The 21,300-nt window shown below is 49.7% G+C and overlaps 1 protein-coding gene across 1 annotated transcript in view; it reads right to left on the reverse strand.

Moving 5' to 3' along the window:
* The window catches only part of B4GALNT3 (beta-1,4-N-acetyl-galactosaminyl transferase 3), a gene marked incomplete at its 5' end in the record, with an annotated part of 24,506 nt that extends 3,898 nt beyond the window's left edge, over window positions 1-20,608 (reverse strand). Inside the window, 15 exons of the mRNA XM_009872484.1 lie at window positions 1-43; window positions 437-735; window positions 2,668-3,664; window positions 4,214-4,290; window positions 5,521-5,621; window positions 6,533-6,642; window positions 7,057-7,200; window positions 8,902-8,968; window positions 9,399-9,477; window positions 9,997-10,064; window positions 10,592-10,692; window positions 11,569-11,659; window positions 12,157-12,252; window positions 19,791-19,868; window positions 20,505-20,608. The exon at window positions 1-43 is cut by the window's left edge and continues 132 nt beyond it. Coding sequence (XP_009870786.1) covers window positions 1-43; window positions 437-735; window positions 2,668-3,664; window positions 4,214-4,290; window positions 5,521-5,621; window positions 6,533-6,642; window positions 7,057-7,200; window positions 8,902-8,968; window positions 9,399-9,477; window positions 9,997-10,064; window positions 10,592-10,692; window positions 11,569-11,659; window positions 12,157-12,252; window positions 19,791-19,868; window positions 20,505-20,608 — 2,455 coding nt within the window. The remainder of the gene's footprint in view (window positions 44-436; window positions 736-2,667; window positions 3,665-4,213; window positions 4,291-5,520; window positions 5,622-6,532; window positions 6,643-7,056; window positions 7,201-8,901; window positions 8,969-9,398; window positions 9,478-9,996; window positions 10,065-10,591; window positions 10,693-11,568; window positions 11,660-12,156; window positions 12,253-19,790; window positions 19,869-20,504) is intronic.
* Between the last annotated feature and the right edge of the window lie 692 nt (window positions 20,609-21,300).

Here is a 21,300-nt window from a genome sequence, read left to right on the forward strand (position 1 = left end):
ATGTCAGAGATGAACTGCAGCACCCAACGCGCCTGGTTTTTCACTGGTTATATGGCAAGAGGGAGAGAATCAAAGCAAAACTGATTTCAAAGATGGCACGGCTTCTTGACAGACAAGGCTTCTTGTCTCCCCCTAAACCCTGCTAACCGTGCAAAGATGACGAAAAAGGCCCAGGCAGAAAACCTGGACCAAAGAATCCAGGAATTAGTGTGAGTTCTTTCCCAGTGTGTGACAGGAGTTTCATTTGAGCTTACAAGTCATGGGAGTTTGGGCCCTATCATACTTCTGAGAGGGTTTAACTTGGAGAAAACAGAAATTGGAAGTGACACAAAATACAGTGGTTGAGGCTGTCCCAGACTCACTGTCCAGGGCTGCCCTCATGGGAACTGCCCACTGTGCCACTCCTGCATGTCCCGGGCAGGCAGGTCCCCCTTACCTGGCACCACAAAGTGAACAACTGCCCGGTGGTTCCAGGAAAAGCCCTGGGGCCAGCACAACTCTGGCTCAGTTGCCACAGCCATCAGGTGCCGCCGGCGACCCCATGCCAGGTTCCTCATCTTCCTCTCCTCCTCCTCATCGCCGCCGATGCCCTGCCAGTCCCGCGCAAAGACGTACTCGGAGAAGCGGACGAGCCGCTCTCCCTGCTCCAGCAGCTCCAGCTCCAGCAGGTAGCGGCTGCCCCGCATGCGGTCCTGGCGTTTCTCCACGTTCATGATACGCCGCAGCTGGAACCGCCTGCAGGAGATACAGCTGGCGTGGGCACATCCCCCATACACCAGCCCTTCTTCCTCCTCCAGCCCATTCAGCTCTGCTAGGCTCTTTCCTCCTGGCTAGCACAAACCTTTTTGTAACCAGCTTCCCCGTGTTTTGCTGCACCGTTTCCAAAGTCCCATGGGAAGGTTTAGCACCTGTTTCCTAAATCCACAAGCATGTGGGATTAGATCTGGGATTCCAGCCAAGAGAAAATAGTTGGCAAGGGAAATGAAATAAAGGTGATACAAAAAATAACAAATGTGTCTGAATGATTATAGGGCTGGTGATAGTGAGTGTATTCAACACCTCCTACAATGATCTTGGCACAAGTAGTATGTTTGGGCTAGTGAAATTGGTTGATGACAGCTTATCAGCCCGTGATATGGAGTAGGACTGAGCAATCATACAGTAAAAACTGGGGTGAGCTGTAGGTTTAAATGACCAAAGCAGGATGAAATGCCAGGTCATGCCATTTCAGATCACAACAAGAGTTTCTGCTGTAAAATGGATGCTCATCAATTAAAAATGCTGAGAGAAGCTTGTGTGTACTGATCAGTTACACCACGGCTGTCACTGATGTGACCCTGACAAAACAAATGCAATTTTAACATGTAGCATTAGAGCTGCTTCCAGGATGGACTGTGAACTAATAACACCCATTCTATAAAACGTTCAGGATACTTATGTACACCAAAAAAACCAACAACAACAGAGTGCCAGCAAAAGTTGATCTCCAGCAGGTTATCAAAGAAGCGAGGAGCTGAAACATCTTCCCAAATCAGTACTAGGATCTAGAAATCTAGCTAGCTGTAAGATGGAGGTGCACACATTCAGATAACAGTGTAGGGTACTTGGTTGTCTCTGAGGTCAGTGTATTTATCCACATTAGGTCCCTTCTGGTCCTACATCCTAAGTGATTCAAAAGCTGAGATGTGGCAGATTTCAAATCACAAGCACAAGGAGCTCCAATCCCACCTCATATCAGCAGGGTTTCTTAATCTTCAGCTGATAAAATGCTCATATGTGCTCTCAATACCTCCATCGTGTAAGGAGGAAGCCAGCAAAAGGCCAGTGAGGCCAGTGATGCTACCTGGCTGGAAACCTCTGATCTTTTATGTTTAGAATCATATAATGGCCTAGGCTGGAAGGGACCTTAGAGATCACCTAATCCAGCCTCCCTGTCATGGGCAGGGACGCCTCTCAACTAGATCATGATACTCAAGGCTCCATCCAACTTGGCCTTGAACACCTCCAGGGAGGGGGCAGCCACAACATCTCTGGGCAATTTATTCCAAAGTCTTGCCACCCTCATACTGAAGAACTTCTTCCTAAGAGCTAATCTAAATCTATCTCCTTCAACTTAAACCCATTTCCCCTTGTCCTATCAGTGGACACTCTTGTAAAAAGTCCCTCCCCAGCCTTCCTGTAGGTTCCCTTCAGGTATTGGAAGGCAGCTATTAGGTGCCCCCAAGTCTTCTCTTTTCAAGACTGAACAATCCCAGCTCCCGCAGCCTGTCCTTGTAGCAGAGGTTCTCCAGCCCCTGGATCATCCTTGTGGCCCTCCTCTGAACACGCTCCAACAGATCTATGTCCCTCTTATGGTGGGGACACCAGAACTGGATGCAGTATTCGAGGTGGGGTCTCACAAGAGCAGAGTAAAAGGTACATGGCAGTAGAGGTGCTGAAGGGTAACATTCAGTCCTCAGACATGGTCTGGTGTCCAGCAACTTCCATTCTCAGCCAAAACAGGTATTTAAAGCCCAGGGTTTTATACAGATTCCTTGAATGAATTCCTATTTCCTACATGTAGTTTACCCTCTGATTCCCGATAACTTCTCACACAACAGGTATTCCCTGTGCAGCATGGCACACCAGCTCTGGGAAATTGTCCCTTGGTTTTACGCCGTGCCTTACCCTTTACTCCTCTGGTTCAGCTTCTTCAGGAAGACACGTGTGACTTCCAGGGCCTCCCGTTCTTTTAGCAGCAAGTTTCCTGAGGTATTGCATTTCAGGTCAATCCAGTCGGTGCGCAGTATATGGAAGTCCAGGTTGCTCATGCTGAAGGTCTGCTCCCAGTTCACCGCTTGGTCGAACACTGGTACATAATCTAAATCCTCCTCATCTTCCTCTTCTGGCTCCCCATCCACCTCTTCCTCTTCCTCTTCAGCTGCCACAGGTCCAGACTTGCCCTGCACAGGAGATGCCACCTGCACCTCTCCCTCGTCCATGTCCCCACCATTGGACACCTTCTGCTCAGCAATGTAGGACTCCACCTGGTTCAGCCACTGTGGCAGCCCAGGCTGCTGGCTGGGGCTGGCAGGGCTCGCAGCATGTCTGGCAGCTTTGCCAGAGACTGGGTCTCCTTTCCTGGCTGGCACGGTGCCTGCTGGCCGTAGCCCATCCTCAGCCATGCTGAGGTCTCCTTGAGGTCTCACCCTTTTCAGAATTGTGACCCTTGAGTCCCTGGGGCCACTGAGAGGCTGCTGCCTTGGTGACACAGTAGTAGGAGGAGGGTTTGCCTTTTTGACAGGTGCTTTCCCCTGGATGGCCCTGGCGTGCTGCAGAGGGCTCCTGGAGTTGTCTTTGATGCCTGCTTTTAAACGAGGTCGCCTCATTATTGGGTTCCCCTCTAGGCCAGGCTGGCTGAGGCTTTGGTTGGCATAAGCCCACATGGCTGATTTGACACCAGACCTCTTTGTCCTTCTCTGTAGCCTGTCTCCTGTGTCACCACCCAACACTGAGAGGAGCCGGCGACGTTCCCGGAGGGAATAATCCTCATGAACACCATCGCTGCCCACCACGCTGCTGGGAGCATTGCCTGCCACCTCTGCCCTACCCATGCCGGGGCGCTCAGGTGGACTGGTACTCTCCATGTCCTGCTCTTCATACTGCACGTCACCCTCCTGGGAACCTGCAGGAGTAATCACAGTCATACCTCTGGCATCCTCCCTCTGCCCTCCCCATCCTGACCCAGGCACCTGCCCCGCTGGGGGCAGCTGCTTCTTGCCTCATCTCAGCATTGTCTCTTCTGTTTAGAGCTACAGGGATGCTCTCACACAGAGGAGCTGTGCTCTTGCTGGTACCAACCTCCTCAGCACCTACTAGCCAGCACTGCCAAGGTGTTGCCTTCAGCTGTCCATCGGCCATAGCTTTGCAGGGTAGGTGTGAGCATGGTCTGACATGCTGCACAACTTTGGCTTCTGCCCACGTTTTTGCTGGAACTGCAGTTCAGCTAAGGTGCAGGTCTGAGAGGTAGTTGTCACATTGTCCACCCCAGCCTACTGTTTGGCGACCTCCCACCCTGCCCTTGAGAGAAGTGAAGGTGGCAGCAAAAATCTCCTCCGGGGCACAGCAATCTGGCAGGGAAGGGCTGTGACTCCCTTGGTACGGAAAGTCAACAGCTTCTTTCACACACAAAAGTGAAAGATAATAGGATCCTTCAGGCTCTGACAGTCTCTACCTGGCTGCTCTGTCTTTTCTGCAAAGTCCAGTTTCTTCTCTGGCCGATCCAATTTGATGTACTTGTAGAATCCAAATCTGCAGAGGGAAGGGCAAAACACAAGTTTGATGAAAGTTACTTTGCCATCTCCAAAAAAATTACGGCCACTGCTTCAGAGGTGATGGTCCATTACTGTGATTACATCTACACAGCATCTCTAGATCCTCCTTTCCCAGTAAGTCATAGACTATCATCATCCCTATCTTTCAAATTTTTGGGCAACCGGATCTTACTCTGCACTGTCAAAGCCATCAGCTTTCCCTGCTTATCAACGCAGTCTCTCAGATGTTTTCTCCTAAGTGCAGGAGGAAATCCCAAGTACCCTAAGCTCACTTACGAAGTAGTGCTCACAAATGCAAGTCATTATGCTGCAAAAGTGGCTCAGGCAGGTAACTGCAAGGATGTCTCTCTCTTTTCTCTCATATCACCTCTGTCTGTGTGCTGCCCTCATATGTCTGTGCTTCAAGCTTTTGGGAACAATTTCCAGGACTGTTTCCCTTCATGCCTGATGCCACGCAATAGAGGCCACCAGTTCCCAAATCCTGTCACAATACAAATAAATGGTCAAATCAATAAACCTGAGTGGCACCTTTCAGCCCATGGCAACCACCGTCTCTGCCCTTCACTAAGAACCCCAGCCCCAGGAGTACTTTCCCAAACCCACAACACCATCTGCTGTTCCAGCCCTCAGAAGAGCCCTGCAGGGAGAAGGAAGAAGAACCAGAGCATAGGGAGGCCACTGTCAGTTATGTCACCAGAAAAGTGACTTTCGTTATCCCGCAAAAGAAGTCCTCCTGCATGGGGGCCCTCACACAAGGTGTCTGCCTGTGCCACAGGGGAGCGTGTAAGCAGCCGTTCCCTCGCAGGGCCACCACTGGGAGCTAGGCCCCAGTGAAGATGAATGACACGCATTTATTCCTCCCAGAGAGATGCCCAGTGGTGAGCATGGTTTGGCTTTCACAGTGACAGCCAACAGGAGGCTCCAGCTGATGGCAGGCAAGGTTTGCTGGAAATCCATTCCCTCATGTAGTGGAATGAACGTGCTCTGACCCAGCTTCTGGGTTAATAGAGCAAGAAAAGCAGTGGCAGCTTCCCCTTGAGACCTAAACATATTTTCACTTAAAGTGAGCATAGGTTATTGAAAGAAACTACAAATGCTTTCATGTTTTGCAGGACTTAGGGGATCTTTAAGAACTAACAGAGTCCCACAGAAACGAATACAAAATTCCATCCTCCTTGCTAGTAAATCTGCACCTGCAGCATCCTACCTTTCCAGGTAATACGGGTTTTCCTGATAGAAGCATTTATTGTCCTTTTCCATGTGGCTCAGGCGGCTGTAATCATTCGGGTAAACAAAGGATAAATGAACCTGGGAAGAAGGGAGGAAAATAAAGTAAAATCCCCATAAATGCCAGATATCAGTCAAAAGGCGGCTCAGACACAGTTGTGGGGTGACCATCCCTTTTGAGAGGGAGCTTGCTCACTAACTATTTGCCTCTCCAAGGCACGTGGCAGCAGGCGGTGAGAACAGAAAACGGAAGGAAGCATGCCAGGCTGTGTGCACAGATGTGTCTTTTTCCCTTGGTATCTGTCTGTCCATCTCTGTAACTGTGCATATAAGTCCTATAAGACAGCAAGAATTAGCTGGAAGAGAGGTGGGTAAGTCCTCCTGAAGAGATGCAAGGAGTCAGAGGAGTCCAGCAAGAGTGGGGGAAGACCTCCAAGCAAAGCTGAGGAAGCCAGGGCTGCCCAGGGTGAGAGTCCCCTGGGGAGTGTAGGCTTGCACGGGCACCCGGGAAAGGCAAAGCGCGCTGGTGACCTGTCCCCAGCAGACCTCGAAGTCAGCTCTGCTATGCAGGGGATTAATTGCTGCTATGCTGCATGCCCCACAAGTATAAACTTCCCCTCAAGACCAGTTTTAAGCTTGTCAAGGGCTCTAGTAGTCCACACAGACTACCAGTTCATCCCACGGAGAATAAAAGCCTTGGCCATTGTGAGGGTCCATGTGAAGGCAAGTTCAGCTCTTTGGTTTGAAGTCCGAGGGGCTATGTAAGTCAGACACACTTGTATCCCAGTGAGATCAGTGACCAGTAAGTAGCAGCCATCTCCCTTTTCTTGCTGTTGCTCTTTGACATGTACTGGGATGCACAGACCTGAATAGCAGATGGTCAGATTTGCCCAGGAGTTTCAGATCAGTGGAGAGGCCCATGGTTAACAGGGTCTCCCTCCTTCCTCCTTGCATTCCCCTAGGCAGGTACCTGTTCAAGGAATAAAACTTACAAACTGGAGTCCCTGGTAGCGCTGCAGAGGAAATCCATTCACCACGTAGCTGGGCTTGTAGGAGCAGTCTGGCAAGGCTCGGCGCACACGAGATTTGCTGAGCAGAGGCACTGAGAAGAAGAAACACGTAGGCAAGCGTTGCTGGAGGAGCCCTGCTCTAACTGATGCACCAGCTTAGCTACTTCTGTGCCTGGTTTCTATTTATCTATGTGAAATACTAACAGATAGATAAAGCAAACTGTCTTGCACAGCTCATCTCTTTACATTGCTCTACACCATTTACACTAAAAGATTACACCCAGGGGTGTTGTGTGAGCTGATGCCAAGAAAGAGGAGCTGAGTTTAGTCTGTGCTTTGTCTTCTATAGCGACTGATACTTGTATGCTGCCCCTTTCCTCTGCACCAGGGAGAAAAAAGCTTGGCCTTTAATAACCATGGTGTAGGAGGACAATCTTTCTCAGCTGTGCTACCGCACGTGCTGTGACAGGCTGCAGCTACCTCCTCAACTGCTTTGCAAGTCTTACCTTTGTAAAGAGTGTCCCGGGGGTCAGGCTTCAACATGTCAGCTGGGTGCGCCTTGCTCCCTGCACTGTCAGCAGGCTGGCTCGTGTGACTGGCCAATGTCTGTGGGATGTGTTCAACCTCATCCATCTTTAAAAGCGTCTCGTCTAGAAACCAGAGAGAGAACAGAAGGGGAAGGAAGGGCTAATGCATCCCTTGTCCCACCAAATGCCTCTCCCCAGAGCCAGCCCTTTCCATTAAGTTCATGGCACTAATGCTGTCTCTGGTATAGCATTGCCTAAATGGTGCTGATCGGGAGCTTCACTGCAAGGACAATGTGGCTTTGACTCAGAAAGCTGGAAATACAGAAGCCGTCATGAGTAATGGAGGAAAATGACCTCCTACCTTAGACATGCCAGCAGTGATGTGCTGAAGAGGGCCCATGCTGGCAGCAATTACTGGGCGCACCAAAATTATTTGCACTACGTTTATTTTTAAAGGAGACAGAAGGAGACAAAAAGGAGGAGATACTTCAGGAGCAGAGGTTTCTCCTATGCTGGAAAAGGAGCCGGACCCTGGGGTAAAGCCTTCAGTGGTTGAAGAGGGAGATGCTTCAGGGAAATGGAGACCTACAGTAAGCCAGGAGCAAAGGGAAGCTTAAATTCAAGACTGAGTATTGGTTGCGTTCATTTGTCAGGTGCTGCTGCCAGAGGACTTCATGTCTCCATGGATCTTACTCTGAGATGAGGGGAACTGAATAAATACCTAGGAGGGAAAGGGAACATATTGCCAAGGGCATTAGGGTTTCTATTAGTAACTTTTGGCTACTGAACAACATGTGAACCCAGAAGGAATGGGATGACATGCGATACAGCCAAAGGCTGATGTGGAAGAGGGACACACGGTATGTAAAGAGGTGTCAAATAACGATGAGACTCCAGCACTGTGCCCAACCACTAAAGGACCTTCTGAGATGTGAGTCTTCCCTTCTACAGGGAACTAATAAGAAAAGAGCAGAAGGAAAAATGGAAAGCCTAGTCCTTGCCAAATGGCAGATTTCAGAAAATACAGTAGCAGGTTGCAATCCAAGACACAGCAAACAGATGTCTCAATTACATAAGGAAGTCTTCCATGGGCAAAAATGTTGGCATAGAAAAACGCCCAAAGATGTTGGAAAGCAACAGTGGTAGATATGGAAAAGGGGAATGCTGGCAGAGGAAAGCAATGCTGACAAAGCCAGATAAGGGTAAACAGGACTAAGGAGTTCCTCAACTGATAAAGGTGTCACTTGATGTGCTCAGAAGAGTTTACAAAACAGGAGGGACTGGGCTGATGTGCTTGCTGCAATCCAGCAACAACTTGAAGAGACTTGAGGCCACTATAAAAGAAAGGAGCATCCTCCAGTATCACTGGTGTATCCCACTGCATCCAGTACCCAGAGTGAAATCTCCTGGAAGTGCTACAGAAGCCCCATCTGCCTGGTCATGACCAGCTACCAGTGTACCCCCACAGCTCCCATGTTACGGGCCTTGAATCCCCCCAAGCTATCTGCAGACAACCTCCATCCCATGTTACTCTCACATCTGGAACAGTTCTCGCCCCTGCAGACTCTCCTCTCGTCTCTTCCTCACTGCCTCTAGATTTCCCCTGAAATAACATTCCAATCTTACTTCCAGTTCTCCTATATTTACTAATGAGTCACACTCTTGTCCAGAGGTGTCTCTCCTGACCTTATCTCCATTTCTTTCTTGTAATGATCAGTACACATGGTATTTGTCTGGATAGACTATGAATCACAGTGAAACACTGCTGACATGGTTTGGAAGAATGGGGAGATGCTCAAGGAAACCTACGGGGAAGATACTTACTAGCAAAAAGGGAGAGGTACTGGGAGTCAATGACTTTGAACTTTGCTTCTGGGTCATTCAGTCTCCACTGGAACAGAGAAATACATTAAAATGAAGTGCGTATAGAGTTAACCAAGCATGAACAAAAGGAACAGGCACAAGATGTATTTTTCACCAGATGGGCTCACAGATTTCTCTTTCTCCTTACTATGATCAAGTTTACCTAGCAGCAAAAGACTGGGAATGAGCTGAGATCCCCCAGGACACTTCCAAAGCAGGAAATGACAAAGAGCTGCAACACAAACCAAAGAGGGCAAAACTATCCCAAGCAAGCAGAGGAAAGGGTCCTGACGTGGCCAGGACTATCCCACCTAGAAGCAGGCAAAAGCTCTGGAAGCGATTAGGTACATCTCATGCAAAGAGGAGCTGGGGCCTGAGAAAGGAGGGAAATCGCTACAAATGTCATTTCCAGGCTCTGAGGAGATGCATATGCAGCATGGCCATTTGCACAGACTCACTGCTACTTCCACATGGTCTGTTCCTCTGTCATCCTGCTTGTGCAGCACCTCAAAATAATACCTGCCTGCAGCTGACAACCTGTGAAGAACAATGCATCTGTCACCAAGAGCATTAAGGAACATTTCTTAGCTTGTCAGCAGACAATGAGTGGAGAGCAACCACACCCATGAAACAACCTAATTCTCAGGGTGAGGAGGGTTAGGACTGCCAAGAAAATCCAGATGCTGGCAGTGAGATAGGTAATTTCCCTGGAGCGCTCCCGACCCTTCTCAGTAAATTCTGAATAACTCCCTTTCAGTGCTGCCTGATGGGTTTTGGCCTCCGGGAAACCTGGCCAGTTCCGAGGCAGGAAGCTTGGGATACCGCTCATATAGAAAAGGCTGAATCTCCTGGTGGCTGCATCCTCCAGGGAAGGAAAATTGCATTCCTACAAAGCAACTGGCACAGGTGTGGGTACAGCTTTAGAGATACCCCAGAGTAAGCCCTTTCTCTATATTGCTAAATTCTTCAGAACAAGTCTATGTTCCTTTTCCTCATCCTTGTGATTTCCCGGCCACATGCAGAGGTGGCTGGGAGCAAGGGTCTCTGCTCACTCACCTCACCATCTTTGACTGCTGGCTGTGAAATTTCCCAAACTCCCCTGGCGCCGTCCACTCCTTCCCTGTCTGTGAAGAGGGAGGAAATGCTCTAGTTAGGATGAGTTTCTTCCCTGCTTACTGCACTGGGGGTGATGAAGAGGGAAAATTGAGCTACACGTCCTGATAAGTTGTCTGTGAGACAGATTTAAGTCGCTTAATTATGAACATCGGGCTCCAAAAGCATTGCCAATATGTAAGTGGTTGAAGGTATGTCATGTCACATGGGGGCCAGTTAGCTCAGACAGTTAGAGCGTGGTGCTAATAACACCAAGGTTGTGGGTTCGATCCTCGTACGGGCCATGTGTTGCCTGATCTAGTTGCGAGGTGTCCCTGCCCATGACAGGGAGGTTGGATTAAATGATCTCTAAGGTCCCTTCCAGCCTAGGCCATTCTATGATTCTATGATACTCATCTGGCACCTGTGGAGGTGGTGTCTGTAGGTGGGCAGGAAAAGAAACTTGGACAGTCCAAGGAAGTATGTGAGGTAGGAAAGTCTCCATCCCCACAGAAACATGAAAGCGTTGATGGAAGAAGCCATGCAGCATGCATTGTACCTTGCCTACACTGGCCAGCAGCTGGAGACCAGAGGTCTTTTCATCTGGGCTCAGCCAGAACTCAGCATTGTCATCCGCAGAAATGGCAAACTGAAACTCCCCTGTCGAGAGATGGAGGGAGTCAGTAGGGTTCCGGCTTGTGCAGAGAAAGGATTCTGCTTCTCTTAAAAGCCGTATTCACTCCTTATTCTGGTAGACTATACCTTTCCTTTTGGTATTACCACCCCCACTCCTCTGAACCTCTCTGAATTCTCTAACTCTGCTGTGACTGAAAACCAAACTTTACAGATGCAACTGGCTGACTATCCCTCCTGCAATGGCTTCATCTGACATCTAACCTGAAAACCTAAGTCTCACTGCCTTCCCTTTTGTTTCCAGAGCAACTTTTTATGTGAGAAGCTTTGTGTGAGAAGTCTGCATGGAAAATGTGCAGGTGGAGCCATGAATGGAGACAGAGGCACTTGAGACTCACTGTTCTAGCTGGGGTTACAAGGATGGCAGCTGAGGTCCAGGGGACCAGGAGACGTGGGTGAGTGCTAGCAGCCTGCTCCAGGCAGAAGCACGCAGCTGGGCGATACAGATGTCAGCTGCTGTCAGATGGTATTCGTGCACCCGGGGAGCAGCAGGAACATAAATGATGTCACGTACAGTCCTGTGCATGTGAGGGAGGGAGGAAAAGCTCAGGGATTGCCCGTGTCTACGTTCACGCCATGAGGCTGTGCATTCATGACAGCATTATTTTTTATCTAGCACTTCCCATCTGTTTTCTCCTCTGCTTTTCCTTTCCACCCTACAGGGGAGGCAGATGTGTTTCAGCCATGCCAAGGCTACGGCCAGTCACGCACAGCCAGCTGGGCCTGTGATGGACCTGGCATTGGGCTTGCCGGGGTGGAGGCACCAGTGATCAGCACCAGGACGGGAAGGAGGGCACATGAGAGAAAACACGAGCTGTAGCACAGCAGCCTCAGAGCCCTCACCATCAGTGAAAGGATGCAGGTAGCCAAATATCCGGAGACCGTAGTTGGTCCATTTTGGGGACACTGCCAGTTTCTTCAGTGTAGTTCGTGTCTGCAGTGGATGAAGACAAAGATAATAAAAATAATTAGATGTGAAAGGAAGAAGGAGGAGATGCAAAAACCCCAGGACAAGTGGGCAGAGAGAAGTATGAGGTTTGCTCTGGGAGGAGTATGGGGCAACATACTCTGGGAGGAGTATGGGAGGCAACAGGAAAGAGCAGGCCAGATAAGGGATGAACTGGAGCATGTGCTGCTGCTGGGAAGGGAGAGCTGCACGGGAAATGCCGGTGAGATGGTGGGATGGGACACCACATTTGCTAGCTACTTGGAGGGAGGGCACTAAATACAGAGCTCCTTCACTCTGCGTTCAAGGCCTGGCAGACCAGTACAGGTAAAATGAGCGTCCCCCATGCAGCAGAAAAGCTTCCTTCTCCCCAAGGAGATGTAGGACAGGAGAGGTGATGGAGAGGGACGGGGACAGGATGCAAAGGGAGCAGGGGTGATCCAGGCTGGGAAGCATGAGACAGAAGGTGACGATGTCTTACTCACATGGGGGAAGAGAGGGAAGTGGAGGTTTTTCCTGAGCTGCTCAGTGGAGCTGCCGCACCAGTCCTCGAACACGTGCAGATTGACCCGGCCCTGGAACTGGGGGGCAGAATTGGGGCACCATGAATTGCTGCATCCCTCCCCTGTATCCCTCTTCTGCATCCCTCCTCTGTCCTGCCAACCTCAGCCATGGCCCCTGGCTTGTGAGAGCAAAGGCAGATGCTGCTGCTGTGAGGTGTTGGTCTGCAGGAGACATGGATCCAGACCCCTGTTTCTCATCTACTGAGGGTTTGGGGTTGGGCTAGGTGGCAGTTTGAACAGCACCAGGGAACTGGGATAATGCCTAGGGCATCCCAGTTCAGTGGTGGGGGTTTACTCCAATTTGCTCCATCAAGGAGGTCTGTGCTCTGAGGCCATGGTGTGGGACATGCTGTACCATGGCAGCAGCCCTCCACAATGCAGCAAGTAGAATGCAGGGTCTTATGTCCTCCAGGAAGGTATTTTGAGCTCCCCTGACATTTTAGGGCTATTTTCCTGGCCCAAGGAAGAGGGAACACTGTAGGGAGGGGAGATGGCAGATCCTCTTCTTGAAGCACATCTGTAAAGTGAAGCTCAAGGAGAACAACAGGGACATCCCTCCAAGACACCAGAACTCTGCTAGAGGTGGAGGTCCTTTCCAGGACAGCACAGGAGGGTGTGCAGGGTGTCCCTAATAGCCAGATGGCCATGCTGGGAGAAGCTGCCCATGCGTGATGGAGACCTGGAGCACAGCTTTGCTAGGAAAAGCCTGCTGACCACTGTGGGATTTTAGCAATATGCTCCTCAAGAGGTAGATTTCTCTTTTTTTTTTTTAGTCAGAACGATTCAGAAGGGAGGAGTTGGCTGCTTTCCAGCAAAGCCCGAGCTCTCTGTCTGCAACTAGTGGAGCTAGATGCTGAAACCCTCCTCACAGGACCGGCATCCAACAGCAGAGAGAAAATAAGCTGGAGATTGTAGATGCTACCTTAGATGGGGAAATGCTGAAGAAAGGAATAGGTTGCCTTGGCATCGGGGAGGTTTTGCCACAGCTATCTTGCCTATATAAGGGCTGTGAGAGCCGGGCTGGGGGAACTGCCTGAACAGCACCCAAACGTCTACAGATGGCAGCAAATTCTTAGTTTTCCCCGGGGAGAGTCTGTAGCAGGGCTGAAGAAGGACGGTGACGGAGGGCTCCTAGCAGAGAAACCACTTCACAGTTATTTATCCCAGGACAATACATTTGTACATTTGTTTAATTTTGTAATGAACCACAGCTTGGAGGAACAACACGGAGCAGACTTGGCCTGGCACCAGCTCGTGCACTAATGCTCCTTACAAGCTGCGGACTTTAGTCACGCACGTGAAAACCACCTCTGTGTGCCAGGCAAAACCCATTCACAACCACTGGTGTTCCTGAGCAGCCTCTCATCAACCCTCTCTCACTGTTTATAAATATGTAAAGGGTGAGTGTCAGGAGGACAGAACCAGGCTCTTCTCAGTGATGTCCAATGACAGGACAAGGGGCAACGGGTGCAAGTTGGAGCATAGGCAGTTCCACAAAAATATTAGGAATAACCTATTCACTGTGAGGGTGACAGAGCACTGGCACAGGCTGCCCTGAGAGGCTGTGGAGTCTCCTTCTCTGGAGACATTCAAAACCCGCCTGGACATGTTCCTGTGTGGCTGCTCTCGGCGATCCTCCTCTGGCAAGGGGGTTGGACTAGAGGATCTTTCGAGGTCCCTTCCAACCCCGGACATTCTGTGATTCTGTGGTGTCCACGCTTCCATGGGTTGATTGATGTCTGCAAGCCCATGTCATCCCCCAACTGTTTCCTCTACCTTCCTCCTCTGCTGACATCCCTCAGCCTGGATTCTGCCCATTAAGCAAGAGGAAAAGCAGTGAGACAAAGTGGATGTAACTCCCCAGGGTGATGCTGTGCAAAATCAGAGAGGAATTACACAAAGGGCTTGGGGCAATGGATGCAGCTAAGAGAAACACTGAGACTCCACAGGGATTTGTGACACAAATAAACCACTGTGAGTGTGACAAATACTGAATTAGAACATAATTGCTCGGCAGTCCCTTGCCCCGTGGCCAAATCCAGGTTCACACCCAAGGGTCTTAAACTGCTTTTCTCATACAAATTAAATAATGATAAGTGCTGTTTCTTGTGGAACGTGAAGTGAGGTGAACAAGCTGGGCTCCCACAGCCAGTCACTGCCAGAAACTGAGTCTTATGGCAGTCTGCTGATATCCACCAGTGATGCTGCTTTTTCTTCTGCACACTGCAGACAGCAGGCTCAGATCTCTATGAAATATAGCACAACACTCCCACACTGTGGAGAGGCTGGCACTGCAGTCCCTTCCTGGCGAAGACAGGGGGATGCTTCCAAGGCTCAGGACTGCAATGGAGCTGAGCTGGCTTTGGCACGGGGTAGCCCAAATGCCAAAACAGATCTTTATGAGGGAAGTCCTGAAAGACTGGCTAGACTTACTCGAATATTTGCAGAGGAAACTTGGACCAGTCCTGTTCTAATACAATATTTGATTGCAGTGTTTGGCAGTATTAGGAAGAGGGTAACCTACTAAAAAAAAAGTAGACACCACTGTGGTACTCCATCTGTGCTCTAAGAGATGGTCCTTGAGATTTCTAGCCCAGCACCCATCTCCAAAGTCTTTACAAAGCCACCTGAGAGGAGATTCTGGCATGAGCTAATGAGATTGCTTCACTTTTTTGTGCTTACAGCTATTAGAAATAATTAACTGGTAAATAATAAGCATTTTTTGCATGTCGCTTTTGCCACATGCAGAGCCTTTTCTAAAGCAACAGATTTTCTCCTGAGCTGCAGCAGTCTAACTTACTCTCTGCTTCCTCTGAAAGGGAAAAGAAGAACATTATTGACAGATAAGTGCTGGCTGCCCAAAGTGCTGCTCTGGGACTGAAAACTGAGCTAGGCTTTAATTTTAGGCCCCCACAAGTCATCAGTGCAGCAGCTGTTTTGAAACTCTATCACCTCTGTCCCACCAACTCAACTCATAGCTGCCCATTGCAGGCAGCTGAGAAATTCCTCCGTTTGCTATTTGGGTCTCCTCTGGAACACACAGTAAAAATCTTCTGCTTGGGGCTTCTGCAGACTGCAGCAACAAATAAATGGCACTGTGGTTCTCAATTCATGCATGCAGCTCCTGAGAAATTTTGATGGACTTTCTAAAACATGGCTACTGAGTTTGACTTCCTAGCATGAAACTATTTGGCCCTGGTTTTCAGAGGGCTTGAAATCTAGGACCTGCTAAGTGACAAGTCAACTTCCCCTTCTACCCTGAAAATCACCTACTTTGAAAATTTTGGATAGACTGATTTGGCTAGAACCCAAAACAGATGCCAAGAGTCTGGGCTTTCCGCGAGAGCTGGTATTATGTGGTCTGCGTCTTCCCATTCAGAGGGCTCCTCCTGCCCCTTGGCTTCTCCATCCCAAACCCAGCCTCCATTTGCTTACCTCCACCCTGCTGAAATAGTAGCATTGCAAGAACCCAGCTTGGATCCAAACCGAGCACAGGTTGTGTACCAAGGGCACCATTAGCACAGCATGAGTATGTTGGGGCACACGTGAAGGATCTGTTCTTCCAAAGGAGGTCTGGGTAGGCTGATACTCTCCTGAGGACAATGCCACGGGCACAAAGTGACAGCGCTGCCCAAGGGAAGGGAGAGCTGAACCTGAACAAGTGCAGGGAGGGCAGAGCTGGGACAGGTCCTTGCTTTGGTGCTGACACAGCAGCCTCCATGGCTTCGAGAGCATGGCTGGGCTCTGAGCCCCAGCGCCGACCCTTTCCGCTGAGCATGCTGGATTAACACCCACCTACAGCCCTGGCTTTGTATAAGAGACTGCTTCCTTCTAGAGAGGAATTTTAGATTATCAGTCTCTCCTAGATAAATAGATCGTAAAGGAGGACCAGGCATACAGAGAGCACAGACCTTTCTTCCTAACCCAAACCCTAACATGTCAAAATGACCCACATGGCCACTCGCTCCTGCTGAGGAAGGAGCACCAGGGAAGAAAGATGAAGCAACAGCAGAGGCTGAGGCAAGCAGCAAAACTGGGAGTGTCATGGCAGCAGAGACATGACCGGCTGCACTGTAATTGGAGCAGGATGGAGAAGAGAGGTCTTTCCTAATTTAATCCCAGTCATCTTTGGCATCATGGAGGCAAATCAGCTGCATAGCTGCGTGCAGCCCAGAGAACGCACAGCGCCGTGGATGATAAACAGGGCACAGAGAGGGCCTGAGCCAGGGAAGAAAGGTGACATTGTGCTGACAACTGGAAACTCCCAAGTTCATAAGACTCTTCTGTCTCGGCAGAGAGGCCGCAACCCCTCCTCCTGCCTGGCCCAGCTCCCCTGACAGGGTGACATTCAGCAGCCAGCAGCTGGGCTTCGCTGCAAGTCCTTCCGCGCTGGGCACTCACAGGAATCCGTCAAGACAAGTTAGCAGCAAAACCCCCCTGTCCCACCGAGCCCTGACACCTGACAGACACAAGCAGGCAAGGAAGGAACAGAGTAAGGGACAGAGTAAGCAGCAGTAGTTTGTCTTTTAGTCTTCTAAAGAAAGGATGCCTCCTCTTAGGGCAGGTTTGGCAGCAGGAGGATGCCCTAGCAAAACACTCTGGTTTTGTGCAACACCTATGCACCTATACAGGTGCTGCCTGCAAGAAGCTGTGCTCCTGGATGTCTCTCAGATCTCCTTCCAGTGAGAAGGAACTCCTGAAGCTGCACAGACATGAAGTGGGACAACACATTTTAAGCGCCCCACAGCGCTGCCCGGACCTTTCTCCTCTCAGGACTGAACAAAAGCTGTTGCAGAGATAAATGAGAATGGTCGGGCAAACCAGGAGCATTTCTGAAAATCCTCCCCCCACACCTACAGCAGTGCCAAATGGTGACATGGTCCCACAGCACAGATTCACCCTAGCAAATGCCAGGGCCCTTTCTGAGTTAATGAAACAAAACGCCCCACATCTCTCCAGTCTGAGGAGACAGTAGGTGATGCTGGGAGTTGGAAGACTTTGCTCTGGTGCCTGGAAGGGACAGTGAGGGTAGGGACCATGTGCACAGCCACCTTGAGGAACCCAGGAGTGAGGCTGAGCCCTGCTTTCACCTGTATATAGGGTATAAGTTTATGAGAGATTTCCTATGCCTGTACTTTCTCACCACATTATCCAAGGCTGAAGACTGAAACTACTGATTTCATATCCTGAAAGCGAAAGAGGAAAATCGAAACCTGTCTTTTATCCATGCCAGCTGCCAGCTCACTCTGTAACCCTGTTAATTATTTATGTTTGTCAGGAGTATACCTCTCTATGCAGGTACAAAAAAAAAAAAAGCTCAGCTCCCTGACCTGTGGGAGGCAACCTGTCCCCCCTCACCCAAGGAATCAGGCTACAATTAAGTTCTTAGAGATGATGCAGGGAGTACACAATGGGATCATAGACCCTGGGTAATTAATTTGGGCAGAGTTACAGAAAGACCTAATCCACAGGCTAGGAGAAATTTCAGCTGGTGGTTAAGAAGAGAGCAAGCAGCTCTATACATAGCTGTGACCATGTATCCCTCTCCATCTCCTGCAGCTGGTACTGGTGAACCCCTGGCCTCTGTTTGCAGCCAGGGTGGCTCTGCTGACTCTCTGGGTACAGACAGTGCCATAACAAGGGCAGGAAATTTTGCCTTAAAGAGACAAGTAGTGAAGGTGGTGGGTGCTTCACATGAGCAGCATTAGAGGGCAGGGCTGATGGGGGAGAACAGCAGGGTGTGAAAGCAGGGCAAAGCCACTCAAACCAGCTCTCCAGTCTGGTATCTGTACACCCTGGGACTCAAAGTCTTCTCATGGCACACCTGCTGTGCACCACTTGACATGGCCAGAGACTTGGGGACTCACAAACTCCCAACATAGCTGGTCTGAGGCAACAGCCCTGTTACCTGGCAGAGCTCTCCTCCCCAATAGGGAGCAGCACAGGACAAGGCAGGAAGCACATCCTGCACAGCACACCTCAAGTCCTTCCCCTTGGCCAGCACACCTCTCCGCTTGCTCCTCTCTTGGCAGCACCACACCAGGGATGCAGGTTTGCAGGCTGGTGGGTGCCTTGCCCAGTGCTGTGGCAAGCAAGGGCATGAAGTCACCTCACCAGCAAAGCAAAGAGCTTTGCAGATCAGCCCTGGGCTAAACACATACCTTCACCCCAGCCAGAACATGTAATTGGAGTCACCATCCCTGGATGTGTTTAAAAAACGGTTGGATGTGGCACTTCAGGAGATGGTTTAGTGTTAGGGTGGTGTAGGGCTGTAGGTTGGACTTGATGATCTTAAGGTCCTTTCCAACGTTTATGATTCTATGATTCTATCCCACCAGTTACATTTCTAAGCCAGTAAAGGCTCATTGCACACCACAGCCAGCGGGCTTTAAGACTGACATGCTTTTGAGAAGTCACCAGGGAAGGGAGGCAAAGCCCCAGAGAATCTGGGGGATGCCACATGGAGCCTGTATCTCCCAGTGCCATGGGAGAGGGGAGCAGTAAATGCTTCATGTCATCCCCGTGTGCAGCAGCAGTCCTGGCCCTATCATCCTGCTGACTCTTTGCCAGCAGCTGCTCATCTGGGAGGCAGCCCTGCCTGCACACTGCCTGCAAGGCCCAGGGCCACAGGGAGCCCCCAGGCTCCAGCTGGGACCTGCACTCGCCAGAGCTGATGCAGCAGAACAGATCAATGGTTTGGTCTGGTTCTGGGCACTGGAGGGTGACTGGCGCTGGCTGCTTCCTGGAAGACTTTAGCTCATGCTGCCAGGAACATGAACTGCTCATTTCGACGGCTGGAGGGAGGCTTGTTCCCTCTACTGCCTGGAGATCATCCCCTGCCCTAACCATAGGGACAGCAGCCTGCTCCCTCCCTAGGGGAGCCACTTCTGATTTGTGCAGGTCTCTAATCACCTTGCGGAATTTAGTGATTAGCTAAATGCCCCCTGGCTGGTGTCCCTCTCATTATCGGCAGGCTGCATTGCTCCCTTATCTGAAGAGGAATGGTGAGATAAGGTAACAGAGGAGGAAAAAAATAAAAAAGGCATGAAGGAAACAAAGAGAATGTTTACCCCAGTCTTCAAGGGTCACCAGAGAAGGTCTCTGTTCATCAGAAATGTCACTGAAGTGGAGAAATCTCTAGGCATGACACGCAGGGGTTGGATGGCAAGCAAATGCCAGAGCAAGAGCAGAGCGTGACACTCGTGCATACCACAGTCGTGTATTTGCTTGTTGAATGCTTGGCCCCATGGACCCGCAGCCCTGAATAAAGCTCACCTTTCAGGAAGGTAGCAGCCTGCCTGCTCTCAGGGAATTGTGGGTGGGTGCTTGGTGCCTTGATGGCTGGGGGAGACGCCAAATTATCAGGAATCTACACACTCCTGTCTTTCCAGATGATTACTCAGGTCTGTAAGTGTTATTAAGACAGGAAGGAGTGATAGGGAATGGACTTCTAGTGAAGCAAATTAATTTCCAGGCAGAGGTGTCTGCTTCCATTCTCACTGCACAAGTCTCTAACTACATCTCCTTCACACAAAATGACAGAGAAAGGCACCCACCTCCGGCATCCATGGGACGGAGTTGTCAACAGCTGCATAATTTGATTTATTCCTCCCACCTCTCTGCAGCTCTTGATTCTGAAATACAAGTAGAGGAAAGTCAAAATAACCTGATATATGACCCTGCACTGATACCTACACAGGAGGGCTCAAACCTCATCACAAGAACATATGAGAAAAAAGGAATTTCCCAAGCTCCCTTTCCAAAGGACAGGTTAGCTATAGTGGGGTGAAGATGCTCCCTGGCTTTTCTGACAGCGAATTCCCCTGGGGAGCTAATGAGGGGAAAAGATACCAGCACTTTATAACTGTTTGCTAGCACAGAGTTAAATCCTGGGTTATTCCTCCTGTTTGTTCTTTTTATTTCTTCCATCCTTGTTTCAAATAAGGTCCAAGCAATAGTTCTTCCGACACCAAGATGTGCCCCACTGCAGAGCCAAAAACTCTCTCCTGACCTTTCATTCATGCTTAGTGCTACCTTCCTGTGCCACATACTCAGCAAGCTTCAGCCCACCGCTGCGGCTTAGTACATCTAAAATAACTTAATTGACTACAGAGGAGTCATTGTACATTCACATTTCTGTGAGTCAGCTCAGATTGTGCCCTGTGGCATGCTCTCTTCCCTGCGTGAAATGAGAGCTGTCTCTTGTGGCCAGCATCAGAGAGGAAGGTCTGCCCTTCTAATCGTTTGGAAGACATCCCAAGCCACCTCACCTGGTGTCCCAGCTTCTGCGGATAGTAAAACGGAAGGCTTGAACCTCCATCTGGGACATTTGTGTCTGCCAGTGCTTTAGCCAGCTCCCTCCAGCTTTCATATCCTGTGCAGAGGAAACAGAAAGAGATGTCAGAGTACAGGTTAAAACAAGAGGCTGCAGCAGTTACCAGAATAAACTGGTCCTTTGCAAGGTTGAGAGACCTCTAATACTCTGGAACAGTCCAGCAGAGACCAGGAGTTGTTTACGTTGCTCTGAGCTGGCAGACTGACACACACAGAGAAATTTGTCTTCCTTAAAAGCTCTTCCCTCCTTATTAATTTGTTATATTAAAGATTCATCATAGTTCCAAAACACATGAGAGATTTCATTAATCACCACATGACTGGGAACCTCTTTGTAGATGCCTCAGATAATCCCACTGGTCAAACTAAAGAACCTCAATATTCTTTGAACTAGCAATCCCAAAGAAAAGTAAGATAATAACCAAATTATGAACTAGTTAAACTATGAGAATGCACCTATTTGGACAATAAAAGCCTTCAATCTTTTCTTGATAGAAATGACAGCAAAGAATGCACCTGATGGGACATTCAGCTGTAATGCCTAAAATATTAGCAGTGATGCAGTTAAGGACATCACTATTCAAGTGAAGTCAGCTTCCAGGCTCAAAGCAACTTCATTTGACACCCCCTCCAGCCCCAGTCTGCCTGATCCAGGAGCCAGAATCAATTTTGGTTTCCTCCTACAACTCTGTTGGCCTCCTGGGCTTAGAAGGGACAAAGACAAGCAGATGC

This window comes from Apaloderma vittatum, unplaced genomic scaffold, assembly GCF_000703405.1.
Source record: "Apaloderma vittatum isolate BGI_N311 unplaced genomic scaffold, ASM70340v1 scaffold3557, whole genome shotgun sequence".
NCBI classification, from domain to species: Eukaryota; Metazoa; Chordata; class Aves; order Trogoniformes; family Trogonidae; genus Apaloderma; species Apaloderma vittatum.